General features: G+C 38.5%; 1 protein-coding gene across 5 annotated transcripts in view; it reads right to left on the reverse strand.

Moving 5' to 3' along the window:
* Positions 1–14479, reverse strand: part of LOC113650740 (RNA-binding Raly-like protein) — a 78389-nt gene extending 63910 nt beyond the window's left edge. The window contains exons 1-2 of one of the 5 annotated variants that reach the window (XM_047822202.1): positions 3248–3405; positions 1633–1711 (exon numbers count right to left, since the gene is read on the reverse strand). In XM_047822202.1, coding sequence (XP_047678158.1) covers positions 1633–1711; positions 3248–3353 — 185 coding nt within the window. In that variant the 5' untranslated portion in view covers positions 3354–3405. Of the gene's footprint in view, positions 1–1632; positions 1712–1904; positions 2184–2846; positions 3137–3247; positions 3406–3621; positions 3726–14158 lie in introns of those variants that run through there. The other 4 variants (XM_047822203.1, XM_027159228.2, XM_027159229.2 and 1 more) reach the window with 4 other exon arrangements.
* Positions 14480–15146: the final 667 nt, after the last annotated feature.

Here is a 15146-nt window from a genome sequence, read left to right on the forward strand (position 1 = left end):
GCATGAGAGTGAGAATAAAAGCAGCAAATGCAAGATTAAACAATACAAGACTGAACGCCAGTACGCACTGGCTGCCAAAAGAGGAACTAAGAATGAAATCATTAATGGATGAAACTCGGCTGCCAAGATAATAAGTCCTGGGGAGTTACGAGACATCAGAATATCATGTCCGTCAGCATCCACAGGAGATGTGGCATGAGTTTAGATTTGGACACAAACCAAAGGCAGGAGTTTTCTTATCAAAACGACAATCTTGGGAACAGCCATGGCCAGATGAACACGTACCCTCAGGTGCCACATGGAACGAATCCCAGAAGCCGAAATGAAATCATACTGTAGACACACAACAGTTACACACAAGCGGGGTAATACTGGAGTATGGGAGAGCGGGGACAGTTGTCCCACTGGTCATATCTCCTACACAAATGACAAAACTGAAATAAATGACTTTATGTCACATCTGGGGTCTATTTCTTGTTCAAATAAGAGCACAAGTATTCATTTTTAACCTTCAGAAGGAAAAAAAGCACTTCACAATTTTATGTATTAAATATCTAGGATCTGACAAATGACCAGCTTTTCCCATCCTTCCACTGTTGTTGTTTTGTTGCACCGATGATGACTTCTGATGATGAATTTTTATCGTCGTATGGCCACGTGTTGGATATATTTCCACCACAATAATACTTAAAGGCTCTTTCTCAAGGTTTCCCAACTGGGTTCCTCAAGGGTTCCCAAATGTTGTTGTATAGAGGAACTCTTACTAAAGTGTTCTAATAGAAGTTCTTGCTTTATTATGCTTTATGGTTTTTAAATAGGTTTTAATCTAAAGGAAACACCAATGAACTAAATTAAACAGCTCTCCAGAAAAGAAAACCAAAAGGTTCCTCAAAGGTTCTTATATTTTTAAAACAGTTCCTCAGCATAAACTAATTAAAGAAACAGTAATGTTCAGACGGTTGGGGGGGGCACGGGGGCTTAGTGGTTAGCACGTTCGCCTCACACCTCCAGGGTCGGGGGTTCGATTCCCACATCCACCTTGTGCGTGTGGAGTTTGCATGTTCTCCCCGTGCCTCAGGGGTTTCCTCCAGTCCAAAGCCATGCATGGTAGGTTGATTGGCATCTCTGGAAAATTGTCCATAGTGTGTGATTGTGTGAGTGAATGAGAGAGTGTGAGTGTGTGTGTGTGTGTGTGTGTGTGTGTGTGTGTGTGTGTGTGTGTGTGTGTGTGTGTGTGTGTGTGTGTGTGTGTGTGTGCCCTGCGATGGGTTGGCACTCCATCCAGGGTGTATCCTGGCTTGATGCCCGATGACACCTGAGATAGGCACAGGCTCCCTGTGACCAGAGAAGTTCTGATAAGCGGTAGAAAATGAATGAATGAATAATGTTCTGAGTTTGGAGGAGATGGAACAGAAATCTGTGTTTTTAAGCCCAAAACACAAGAAGTTGGAAAATAAATAAAAAGATTGAATAACACAATTTTTTTATCCAGTAAGAAAAATATGTGTTGGTGTATTTGGTTCGGTGGAGTCAAAAGATTCAGAAAAGTTCATAAACCAACACTGAGCTCTTGTAGTGCTGAAGCTAGTCTGTGTGGTCAAAAGGAAAAAGCTGGAGGCGCTTTACACTCACCCGTACACGGCACTGCTCGGCCTCTTGACTCCTCCCGTCTTCGAGCGGCTTGATTTCAGCTCTCCGGTCATGCTCATGTCTGTGGAAAAACAACAAGAAGCTGTCAGGCAGGACCAATAACCCCAACGCACCCACTCCAAAAGCAGAGGTCACCTCTCAACTCTCTCTCCACTCCACACACAGGCTTTTAGAGAGCGAGAGACACTGAGAATGCTTCAGAAGTCAGGCCAAATGTACAGCTGTTTGTTTTAAGCACTATTAAAGAGACTCACACTCTCACACTGCACAGCACGTCCTCGCTACAGAACCCGACTTGTCAAAATTCATCTAAGTAAACATCCAGAAACAAGAGACATCCAATTTTAGGGCTTTGTTCCATGACATGGAGAGATTGATTCTTTTGGGTTGCATTATACAGCAAGACTGAGCGCCTGTTAGCGTGGCATGCCATCAGCACCGCAATTTACACACACTGGCGAGGAAAGGCACAGTGTGGCTTCTCAGAACACACACATACACATGCACACACAGATAAGAAAGTGGAGAACAGCAGGAGATGATCGCTAAATGCCATTTTATTTGACTAGAGACCATTTGTTCCGCTGTGCATGAAAATGATTTACATTGCCCACGTTCAAATTTTAAAAATGCTTCCTGAAAGTTCTGAAAAATGGCTAATTTTCTGGACTTTTCCTGTTTGGAGCCTTTTCTGAAAGAAAATCTCACACAAAATTCAACTATTAGAAGGTCGGGTTCGTTGTTCTTTAAACAAGTTTATCACATAACTGAACTAACAGAAAGACAAACCAAAGGGTTTCCCTATAGAAACTACTAGAAAAAAAAAGGTTCACAAATAATTCTTTAGGAAAAATGAGTTACAAGTTTCAGTAAAGCTTGTACTTTAAAAATTTTCTGAAAGGAACAATCCAAAAAAAAAAAAAAACACTGGAGGAACTCTTGTAGAATTGGTTCTTTAAATGTTAATTGGTTAATGACCAGATTTGTCTAACGAGGTTTAGGAAAAACAAACACCCAGAAGGACAAAACAAAGGGTTTCCCTAAAGGTACTCATCTTGAGGACCAAAAAAAAAAAAAGGAAAACCAGAAAAAGAAGGATCTCACAGTGAAGGATCTCACAAAAAAACTGATTCTGAAATAAGGATGAAAAGATGGAAAGGAAAAGATGAATTTCTCCAAAATACAAAAGGTTCTACCTGGAACTTATTCCAAAAATGGAACTTGTAAAAGGACATGGTTATGAACACATTCTTCCAGGTTCCTCAAAGGTTCTTTAGGTAATACTTGTGCACTATTAAAAATAAAGGTTCCTAAGTGGTTCTTTGTCTTTAGGTTGTGTGGTTCTGTGAAGAAACATCAAAATCCATGGAACGCTTCCATTTCACAAGTAGTTCTTTGTAGTGTAAAATGTTTTTTACACTATTAAAAAGAAAGGAGGAGATATAAGAAGTTCTGTTGAGGATCATTCACTAAAATGGTCTTTGGGAAACCAAAATGGTTCTTATATGGCTCTTCTATCCTTTAATTTTAGGAGTGTATCTCTCTAGCAGGCTCTACCTAAAATGTTTTATGAGCAGAAAACCCTCAGAAGCACAACCTTTATTCCACAGCTCCACGCCAGGCACTCGCCTGAGCTGCTCCAGTCTGTACAGAAGGAAGAAGCAAAGCTGGAGTCCTGCCTGCCCTGTACCCTGATCCTGCATTTATACTGGCAAACACGTCAAGTGCTGTATGACTAATTAACCTCCATCTGCCACAGGGACATGATCTTCTCCTTAAGTCTGATAAGCTGCAGACAGGGTTAACACCACCGCTCATTTTCTCCTCTCAGTACCAACATGACTACAGAGATGGCCAAACACAAACTCGCTGCTAAAATAAACACTAGCGAGTCCTAAAAAATAACACAATTTGGTCCTAATGCAGAGCCAACAGACAGTATGAGTTACTCGCAAAATGCTTTTTATTTACCTGGATATAGTCTTTATGTTATAGCTAAAATAAATAGTGGATACCTTCACTTATGTTGCTCTGGAAGACGATTAAAAAAAACGTAGCTTTTTACAAACAACCCAGAATACAAAAACTCTTCCATCCTGAAGACCATTTGTTTTTGTGAGCATTCTAGCTCCACCCCCTTCTTACAACAAGTGGCCTAATGATCGCAAAAATAGCGATAGTGTTACCAACAAGATGTTGATTATCAACCTAAAACAGCACGGAAATGTTTAATATCGTGGAACATCATTAAGTTCAAACCTAGTCACTGCAAACGGTCTTTTGCTCATTAGCCTTTCACTTTTCTCTTAAAAAGATGATTAAAAAACTTTTTTTTTTTTTTTAACAAATTTTGTTACCCAAAAAACTCTTCCATCCTGAGGGCAATTTAATTATGTAACAATTCCTGCTCCGCCCCTTTTCGGCAAAAACATAGCTACTTAAAACATAACACTTAAATTATTATTATTATTAATTTTTTATTTCTTTAAGCAGGTAGAAAAAACTCAAAGCATCTTTACAGGCATGTGTCTGTGTATGAATGATAGCTTAAAGAGACACATGCCTATAAAGATGCTTTGAGTTTTTTCTACCTGCTTAAAAAAAAAATTACTACTACTAATAATAATAAATAAGAAAACAAAAGTTTTACTTCAATCAAACTGAAAAAACCCATTGAGCTTTTATTTCTTGCTGGTTAAAAGGAGAAGCAAAGCCCCACAGGTCAACGCTGCTAACAAAGGCACTTTCGCACTGGGGACTGTGTCGAGCTGGCAGTGTTAATCCACAGCACGATAAAGCCATTACACTGCAGAAAGACTTCAGGACCCCCGCAATCACACAAAACAGCGTGCACTGCCTCGAGCGAGCAATTTGCTCATATGCAGTGAACACGATGCAACACAATGCAATTAGCTTTCCCGCTGTGATCGCCATGAAAATAAGGCAAACCGGCATGCCTTTAAGCTAGACTCTGATGGAAATAAACAGCCAAAATGCTTTTAATATACACTAGAGGACAGAATTACGGCGGGAATTAATCTATTTTCCATTTGGGGAGGTTTAGGGGGCATTGTGATTTTTTTTTTTTTTGCTTTTAAAAGCTTAATTACATTAGCATCATTATTTTCAGTCATTTCTACAAGCAAACCTTTATTGAAATCTCAACATAATGAGTCTGACATCAACAGTAAATATTTCAAAAGGCTCAAAGGAGGAAGTGCTGAGGAAATCAGGAGCGTGTGACAGTAATGACTAAATATTAAAATCGTGCGACGTGGACAGCTGTGAGGATTTTATTAAAAAAAAACGATATTCCAATTAAAAACAAGTAGATATTTGTGCTTTTGAGGTTTACGGAGCCTGTTATAAAATCTATATGTTGTCTTATCTCGGCCTGTTTTTAAAAGCTGGATGTGTTAAATTTTAATATGTTCCTGATTTGTTGAAGCTGATCCAAGAACAGACTTAACAGACCGCAGGTTTACAACCTTGTCATCTGCAGATAAACCTCTGACTTTTAAAAGCGTAAAATGCGAGCAGTTTCACGGCTTTTTGGTAAGCTGGCAAGCAGAGAAGAAATGTGGAACCTTTAAATCGTCTATATGCTACAGGATGAGCTGAATGATACATTTTACAGCCTGCTAGAGATCTTCCTGAACGTTTCCAATACATGTTCTTCATTTCTGATGGACTTCCGCAACACACAGCCGTGAAGTAACTCTGTGTAAATTAGGTCTGACGGTGTAAAGCCAGAAATCTAGTTGATTGGCTCGAATGATTCCATGGAACAATCCTTCGGCGCATGTGAGCCAAGGTTTCTTCAGTTTTCTGCCCACAACTTTATTTTTGCACCAGCAAAAAGTTCTCATTATTATAATAGTGTATTCCTGCGGTCTAATCTTAATCTTATCCTGCTATATATATATATATATCCTCTTATTAAATGTATATAGAGACATTATGAAGAAAAATACAGTTTGGAAACAAAGAGTATGTATTCTTAGTTTTCAGTGACTATATGTAGTTATTTCAGTTTTAACTAGATTTCACACAGATGAGTGATTTTTCTAAAAATTTGTGTTCAACTTGTCAGCTTTAGAAGAACCCAGAGAAAAAGCAATGACTTTGACAAGATGCTTTAGCTTCCCTGTGTGAACATGGTGTTAGACAACCATTAATTACATTATCTCAGGTGTTTTTGTGTATGTGGGTGTGGCCTGTCCAGAATCGGTTGCTATCAGTATCGTAGCTTTTCATGCTGCGAGTTGTTTTTTTCTGCTCAGCGCGGCTGTAAAGAGCGATAGATTCTGTCAGCCGGGCCAGTTGTTTTCTCTGATCTTTCTCATCTAAAACAGCACAGTACTCCATCACATCCTCACAAGGTTTTTTCTGTTGTTTTGCACATCATTCGTGGTGTAAACATCTACTGATGTGTGTGAAAATCCCAGGAGATTAACAGTTACTCATAACAACCTGTCTGGCAACCTCAACCATGCCACAGTCACTGCCTGAGATCAACTTTTTTACATGCTGATGTTTGATGAAAGCATTTCCTGAAGCTCTTGGCCTGTATCTGCATGACTCCAGTAGATCTGATCAAACGCACATTATCATCTTGTGCTGGTTTGTTAATATTATGAACAGCAGCTCTGATAATTCCTCTCCAGTTGGTTCTCTGGTACGATCCAGATTTTGTACCAGCTCCATTTGGATTTTGCTTCATAAAGATTTTAAACATTCTGTGAGAAGAAGCCAACCCTGTGAGGACCCTGAGGCATCTAGAGATGTATCACCTCCAGTTGTGTTCCGCTTCATGAAGATTTTAGACCTTCAGTGAAAAGATACCAACTATTCGTGGACTTTGTGGACAACAACTTCCTCGTCAATAAACAATTGCCAGACTGTATCTGACTATAGAAAGGACATTATTCATAATAACACTCTCTGGTGTTTATAACAGTTTCTAAGGATGAGGTTCTCTTTTGAGTCTGGTTCCTAGCAAGGTTTTTAACTCTACCATCTAAGGGAGTTTTTCCTCACCACAGTCGCCTCAGTCACCACAGACTTGTTCATTGGGGATAAATACAAACACATTTACATATAAGTCTAATATTAATTTTGAACGTTTGTATAATATTAATCTATAAATAATAAAAAAACTTTTTGTACTATATTACTTTATTACTTATTACAGTATGTTCTGTAAACCAGCTTTAAGACAATGTCTATTGTTAAAAGCGATATAGAAATAAAACTGAATCGAATTGAACCTAATGTTGTATAACAGCCCTGTGTGTGTGTGTGTGTGTGTGTGTGTGTGTGTGTGTGTGTGTGTGTGTGTGTGTGTGTGTGTGACCTGCATGAAAGTGACGGATATAAAGAGGGCAGATTTTTTACCCGAGGCCAAACTAACATTCACAGAGGGTCAGTTCAGACAGCACTTCACCCAGAGCTACTTAATGAGAGCTACTTCTCATTATTAACAACAGTCATGATACTATGTATGCAATTATTCAAACCAGTATTAAACTCCATGCCCAGATAACTCCTTTAATTATTTTCTTTATTACCATGTTAAATAAATATATCCCATGGACATAGAGTAAATACCACAAGACTTGACATCGGCTGACACAATATCTTAAACTACAATATACAGTAAAAAGCTCAAGGGGGTAAATACTTATGGAATATCTTTAGTGAGATTGGATTGTGGGCTTTCTTTAGGACATTGTGCAAGATTGAACAAAGGGAAAATGATTCATTCTATCTCTTAAGAGACAGACAGGAAGTGACAGAGTGGTCTAATCAAAACGCTTTAACTCGCCATTAGTGATTAAAACCGAGGGTTGATTTTGGTGATAAAAAGCATGATCTCTACCACGTTCATCATGTGAAGGTCAGTCAAACATTATAAATATGCATACGTTATCACACCCTGGACACTGAGGACAGAGGAAGTGAATAGAGGTCATACAAACCCATAGGTGATATTAGATTACATCCCAAATCCTCAGCAGGCCTCATTACCCATCACACCACCTACAAACCCTGTTTATCCTCATCTGTGATTAAATCTCACAGCTAAACTCACAGTTCAGCATCTAGGATAATGCAAATGTGATGAATTCTCACTAATCTGGGTTTAGATTGGATTAATTGTTGCTGTCACAGCTTTACTTGGTAAATAAATCTAGGAATAAATCATAACACGGTCTGGGATAATCTTACTGTTACTTAATCTATGAACTTTAACAGGAAGGAAAATTTAGTTTTTCCCAGAAAAAATGGGCTTCATTTTGTCTTTTTGGAGACACGGAAAACTATCTTGGACATTTCAGTCTCTTTATGCAGTGGAAAACACTAAACTATTGCAAGAACCCACACGGAAGAAGAAGAAGAAGAAGAAGAAGAAGAAGCCTTTATTTTATTACATCTACATTACAGCACAGTAAAAATCTTTCTTCAAATATCCCAAATTTGGAGAGTTGGCCATAGGGTCGGCTGTGATACAGCAACCCTGGGGCAGAGAGGGTTAAGGGCCTTGCCCAAGGGCCCAACAGTGGCAGCTTGAACCCCCGATCCTACAATCAACAATTCAGAGCCTTAACTGCCTGAGCTACCAGTGCCCAGAAGGAGAAGAAGAAGAAGCACTGTGCATTAAGGCTTTGAGGCTTCCTTCTTCAAGCTCTTCCTAATACATCATGTTATAGAGTTCGAAAAACGAGCTCTAAATGTTCTAGATTTAACCTGCAGAATTATTTGTAGCTGTACAAAACTGAAAATGAATTTATAGTTAAACTCTGTTTTGTCATAACACAATTTCCAAATACATTATGTTTAAAAATCCTTCTTCAGTTGTTGCTCCTGAGGGACACGAAAGGTTCTATGGAGAACCCTTCTACAACACCATGAACACAACGTGTTTGTCAGAAAGTGCTTGAAGTACAAACCTCTTAGGAAGAGAACTGCACTGATTAAAGCAAAATGAATTTAAAACTGATTTTACATTGAATTTCAGGATAAATCTAGAACATAGCAAAGTGTAACACATGCAGACAAATTCTAGAACCCTGTAAGGTGTTAGATGTGTCTGTTCTAAGAATTCAGCATCCCAAATGTTTTTTAGTAGTCTATATATTATGTGTAGAACCGTAAAAAACTGTTTCCTGTCAGAAAGAACCCTTATATGAAGATTAGAACCCTTAATAACCCGGCTAAAGCTAAGACCCGCTAGTGTGTTAGCACAAATATCATCACCTGTTCAAGATACAGGTTCTATGTACATGTAAAGCATAGGAAATAAAAATGTCAGCACTTTCAGGAGTTTAATTAGATTTTTTTCTGATGCTGAATTTACATTTCAGTTATTAACATAACTGAATAAAACTAAATAAAAATAAGTACTGTAGATTTTTGTCTACAAAAACGCAACACAGCCCACTGATCTCTTGTCTCAGCTTGAGCTGGATACCTGTATTTCCACATATTCACATAATACCGTGACACGCTGTATTTTAGATTACTGTCTTGTTGCATCACGGAACTTAATTTTTTTAGGATTCTCCTGTTCTTTTAAGCACAATTCATATATCATGCATCACAGATGGACAGCTTTACGGATTTTCTACCATTAGTACATGCCACATTTCTGCACTGGAGCTAAATATATCACATTGTTATAGCTCTTGTTCTGTTATGGAGAAATAAGGCGGAGGACACCCAGCAGACCAACCCAACACAAACCAACCACACATGTCTTGGAGAGGGGGAGCAACCCCCCAACCATGGAGGTACGAGGCAAACATAATACTTTGTTATTATGTAAAATATAAAAAATTAAAAAAAACATGATCTTTGGTGTTTACACAATGTGACCATCTGTTGTAAATTAAGTGAATGCTGTGGTTCATCAAATCAAACATTTGGAAAGTAATGGGCTTGGGGTTGAGGTTTGGCTTTAGGGTCGTGATTAGGGTTTAATGTTGAGATTTGGGTTTGGGGTTAGGGTTGTGATTAGGGTTTGGGGTTAGGGTTGTGATTAGGGTTTGATGTTGAGATTTGGGTTTGGGGTTAGGGTTGTGATTAGGGTTTCGGGTTGAGGTTTGGGGTTAGGGTTGTGATTACGGTTTTGGGTTGAGGTTTGGGTTTGAAGTTGAGATTTATGTTTGTGTTTAAAGTTGTAATTAGTGTCTGATGTTGAGATTTGGGTATGAAGTTAGGGTTGCGATTAGGGTTTAATGTCGAGATTTGGGTTTAGGGTTAGGGTTGCGATTAGGGTTTGGGGTTAGGGTTGTGATTAGGGTTTGAGGTTGAGGTTTGGGGTTAGGTTAGGGTTGCGATTAGGGTTTGATGTTGAGATTTGGGTTTAGGGTTAGGGTTGCGATTAGGGTTTGAGGTTGAGATTTGGGTTTGGGGTTAGGGTTGTGATTAAGGTCATGGGTTCGAACCCCTGGTCCACCAAGCTGCCACTGCTGGGCCCCTGAGCAAGGCCCTTAACCTTCAGTTGCTCAGTTGTAAGTCACTCTGGATAAGGGTGTCTGCTAAATGCCGTAAATGTAAATGTAAATGTAGGGTTGTGATTAGGGTTTGATGTTGAGGTTTGGGTTTAGGGTTAGGGTTATGATTAGGGTTTGAGGTTGAGATTTGGGTTTAGGGTTGTGATTAGGTTTCGGGTTGAGATTTGGGTATGAAGTTAGCGTTGTGATTAGGGCTTGATGTTGAGATTTGGGTATGAATTTAGGGTTGTGATTAAGATTTCGGGTTGAGATTTGGGTATGAAGTTAGGGTTGTGATTAAGATTTCGGGTTGAGATTTGGGTATGAAGTTAGGGTTGTGATAAGGGTTTGTTGTTGAGATTTGGGGTTGGGGTTAGGGTTGTGATTAGGGTTTGATGTTGAGGCTTGGGTTTGAGGGGAGATTTTTAAAGAAACATGACCCTGGTGTTGATAATAAAATAACAGCATAACGATATCAATGCAATATATTTCTTACATAAAGGTAAATGTCTTGGCTTTTTCAACATTGTCAGTATCTAATCCCGAAATGTCTCAATAATGTAAATCTTAGTGTCAAGAATTTTTTTTTTCTTGCATCACTTTAGGCCACATAACAGAAGGAAACAGTGTTGTCACATCACTGGCTCAGGTACAAAGGAAGCAGACGGAGCAGACAGTGTCCATGAATTAATGATCAATGACAGGCATAAATAATGAAACAGATTGGAATGTAATCAGGTGATGCCAGAATTCTGGCCGGTTACTGAGAGGAAATCCCAATGGAGTGATTGTCCAGAGCCTTCGAATCACATCTGCACATAGTCAATGATCCTCCATGTCTCAATAGTCAGCAAGAACCATTACAATCTTAAAACTCTGAGAAACCTTCACCTTAAACAGAACACTGTGTTAAAAATGATTAATATCGCAATGGTGTTTATTTTTTTCTGTTTAATCAGAAATGTTTATAACACTTTTATAAGAACAGCAAAAAAAAATCACAGGATAATATTTACGCGCTCACTGTGATACGTTAGTGTTTCTATGGTAACAACCCATTCACTTGTACCTCCATGATCACATGGATGATCCACATAAACAGATTGAAAATTTTTCTCAGTAAAACGAGAGAAAGAAAGAAACAAACAAAAAAAGAAAGGCAGCTGAGGTTTGTGTCTCAAACATTTCACAACACATCTATAACTAAAAAGAAAGCAGATAATGTCAATCTTTAAAGCTAATAATTCCTTAAATAAATGTAGAATTGCCTATTTTTATATAGAAACAGAAATAAAATACTGATGTTTCAGAAAAAAACTTTAGTGCAGGTCATTATTAATGATTAATGATATTATTATTAGAAATGTGTCACAATTTGTAGCAAGTTTAATGGTCTTTTAGCAAAGTTGCACAATCTAGCCAGGATTAGAGGTGGAGCTAATCATCAGATATTTTCTTACATATAAAATCTGAGAAGATCTGAGCATTCTTATGAGACTAGGCGTTTACAGACCTGGGAGGTGTTAAATGTTACAGACTGCATCTTTAAAGATACATCTCTCTCTCTCTCTCTCTCTCTCTCTCTCTCTCTCTCTCTCTCTCTCTCTCTCTCTCTCTGCCCTTTCTACAGTAGATATCTTCTCAGACACCACACACTTTCTGTAACAGCTGCTGTCTCATCTCATTCGCTCCTCCACTCTTTATCCCAAGCTGGATAAAGAAGATAAAAAGAGGGATGAGCTGGATGAGACAGCGTGACATCTCTAAGACAGTCAACTTGAAACTTCTCCAGTGTATCAGCATCAAGATCATTAGCCCTTCTGAAAGATGGCTGACATAGTGCTATGACACTATAGTGACACAGTTTTGTGCTATGACATTATACAGAAAGCGAGGAAGTAAAGTCAAATCTCTTAAATTGACAAGAAGTATGAAAGTAAAAATGATTCACAGAAGAACAAGACTTCTGCCTGGTGTGTCTCTTTTATTAGCTATGGCTAATGACAACAGCTTTGTTACTGATCTGTCAAATGTTAACTAGCAATACAAGCTAGCTAAATCCACAGAATTAGCTAATTACTCGCTCCCACGCTATAGACTCTTGTAATCAACACAAAGTGTATGTAGTAGCAGATAGATTACATTGATGACGAAGCATTTTTTTCATTTACTATTCCATCCACCATTTTAAATCTCTCTCACTACCCCATTATTATTATTATTATTATTATTATTATTATTATTATTATTATTATTATTATTATTGCAATAATTGAGTAAAAATCACTAAAAAAGGGTTATTTGGGCAGGAATGAAGCTGCCCCAGCCTCAGTAGAGGAGCAATGTACAGTTAGTTAATATCAGGGTTGCCAGATTGGGCTAGTTTAAAGAAACACTTTGAATCAGATTGTGTGTTTTATTAATAATTTAGACAAAAAACAGGATGAATAACAGAGCCTGACTTTTTGAATTCATCTGTTTGGACTGTAAATAAAGCTTACCCGCATATTTATCTGCAAACCTGTTTCTGTTTTCTTCTTTGTGTGTGTGTGTGTGTGTGTGTGTGTTTTGGTTTTTTGTTTTTTATGGATGTTGGGGTTGTATTTTGCTGAGGCATGGAAACACTGGATGAACATGATCCGAGGTGCTCGACTGAACGCCAGACGCGACTACCTTTGACGATGTAACTTTAAAATAAAACGAATTGTTCGATCGTTGCCAATAGCATACCTCAAGAGTGATCGCTTTTCATTTCATTTGAGGCCATATGCTTATTAATGACATCCTTCAACTCTAAAATCTGATCAACACTGAAATGCACGGATCCATATATAATTCTACAGTACAGTAATGTTTGAAAATGTAGATTTTTTTCTAGCAAAATTTTACTTCATTAGCTGAAAAAACTTTTCATTCAAATTTTCAATCTCCTGAGCTGAGAGCAGTGAGTAAGACTAAGCCTGTGACTGTGCCACTAATTCACATTGTTTATTTCTAATCACATGTTTCTAAGAATGTATGCACTTTTCAAACAAAAACTGTTCTTCAGAGAGTTAAATGTTCCTCATTTCCAAAAGAAATCTTTTGCTTTTAGGTTCTGCATTAAAGCCTTAAGAGTTCAGACAATCGTTTACATTTTAAATCAGTTTTGGTTTGTTCAACATCAGAACAATAATATTTATAAAACACACACCTACAGTATTGGACGTTCTAAGAAACCTGGGTTCTTCGCAGGTTCTTTGGGTTCTTCTAATAGTATTACTTTGAATAGTTTTATATATTTAGAGATTCTTTTTAACAGACAACATAAAGGGGTTGTTAGAGTGATCCTGTTGTGGTGGATTGATATCCTCCTGAAGACATTTTTGTTCTACAGAGAACCCTTATAATACGTCATTATTTAACAATAAATTTCTCTTTCAGTTTGTTCCATTAAAACCAAATCTAATTTTAAAAATGCACAATAACATTCCTAGTCATAAGGGTTCCTCAGGGGTTCTTGAGCTTTCTTACTAAGAACCCTCTCTGACAGGACAACATGAAATCTACATAGATTTATGTTTTTAATTATTTCTCCAAAAGGGTTCTTAGAGAAAACTTGAACTTTGGCTTGATGTTCCGTAAAACTTTTAAATTTCAGCATAGCATCCTGCATCTTCCATAAGAGTGAAAGCTGTCTAAATGAGCAATGTACACACACACACACACACACACACACACACACACACACACACACACAGAGCTAATAGTCCAACTGGGCACAGTGAGTTTAAACACAGCAGGAGACAGATCTATCACCACTACACTAAAGTCCATTTTTTAAACATTTGTCTGTGAATACACTCTCACATGTTTCACAAAGCCATCAATGTTCTTATCAGAACACAGCAGGAACTAAACTCCTACTGTACGTCTCTTCTCTACTGACCCCAAACACTCAGCAGCGTAAAAGTGACAAAGGAGCAAAGGAGGCAAGGACGCGACAGAAAGGAGAACCGAGCGATACTCACACTGTGGGCTGCAGTGTTCACTCTTGAAAAGAGTCATATCAGGGACGACGCACGAGAAGGGAGGAAGAAAAGGTTTACAGGTGCCAGCAAGCTTGAACAGACGACTAGTTGCTTTCCTGCTTCGATCCTTCAGCTCGATCTGCTCTCACTCCTTTGGATCATAAGGACAGATTTCTCTCTCTCTTTTTTCTTCAGCGTTTCCTCTCAGCAGCTCGATGTGTTACTACTGAATCAATGACAGCACTGCCTCAGCTTTACCGGTGGCCCATACCAACTCAGCCACTGCAGTGGGGGGCAGAAAGAGCGACGGGTCGTACCACTGAAAACAGAGAACATGGAAGAGAGGAAGAGAGAGAGAGAGAGAGAGAGAGAGAGAGAGAGAGAGAGAGAGAGAGAGAGAGATTGCAGGCAGCCTTCTAAAAACTTGTGGACCTATTACCGAGTCTCAGGGTTTAGGAATTCAGTACAGAATGGATGGAAGTGTGTCTCACACACAGAGACACTGAAGAATCTCGATCCCTAAAGCGTGTGTGTGTGTGTGTGTGTGTGTGTGTGTGTGTGTGTGTGTGTGTGTGTGTGTGTGTGTGTTTGCGCCTGTGTGTCTGTGTGTGTTGATGTGGAACATGTGAGGCAAAAAACTAAGAGTAGAACCTCACAGCCGGAGCCCACTGGCAGGACTGCATAGCAACAGTGCAGTAAAAAACATAGAGACAGTCAGACAGAAAGAGAGAGAGAAAAGAAAGCGAGAGAATTACGGTGCAGCATGGACTTATACCTGATATAAGCTTGTCACAAACATCCACTGGACAATTCCATGACAGTTATCATCACCAGCATCATGTTCCTCTTATAATGCTTTTAATTATTTTGCTGTAATGCTTTATTACGTTACTTTACATAACCAATTATAACATCCTTATGAGGCCTTATGACAATTTTTTGAATAATAGAGTCAATAAAATTAACATCACGCCATCTTTGCTTAATG

The sequence above is a fragment of the Tachysurus fulvidraco genome, chromosome 13 (assembly GCF_022655615.1).
Source record: "Tachysurus fulvidraco isolate hzauxx_2018 chromosome 13, HZAU_PFXX_2.0, whole genome shotgun sequence".
In the NCBI taxonomy this organism is placed as follows: Eukaryota; Metazoa; Chordata; class Actinopteri; order Siluriformes; family Bagridae; genus Tachysurus; species Tachysurus fulvidraco.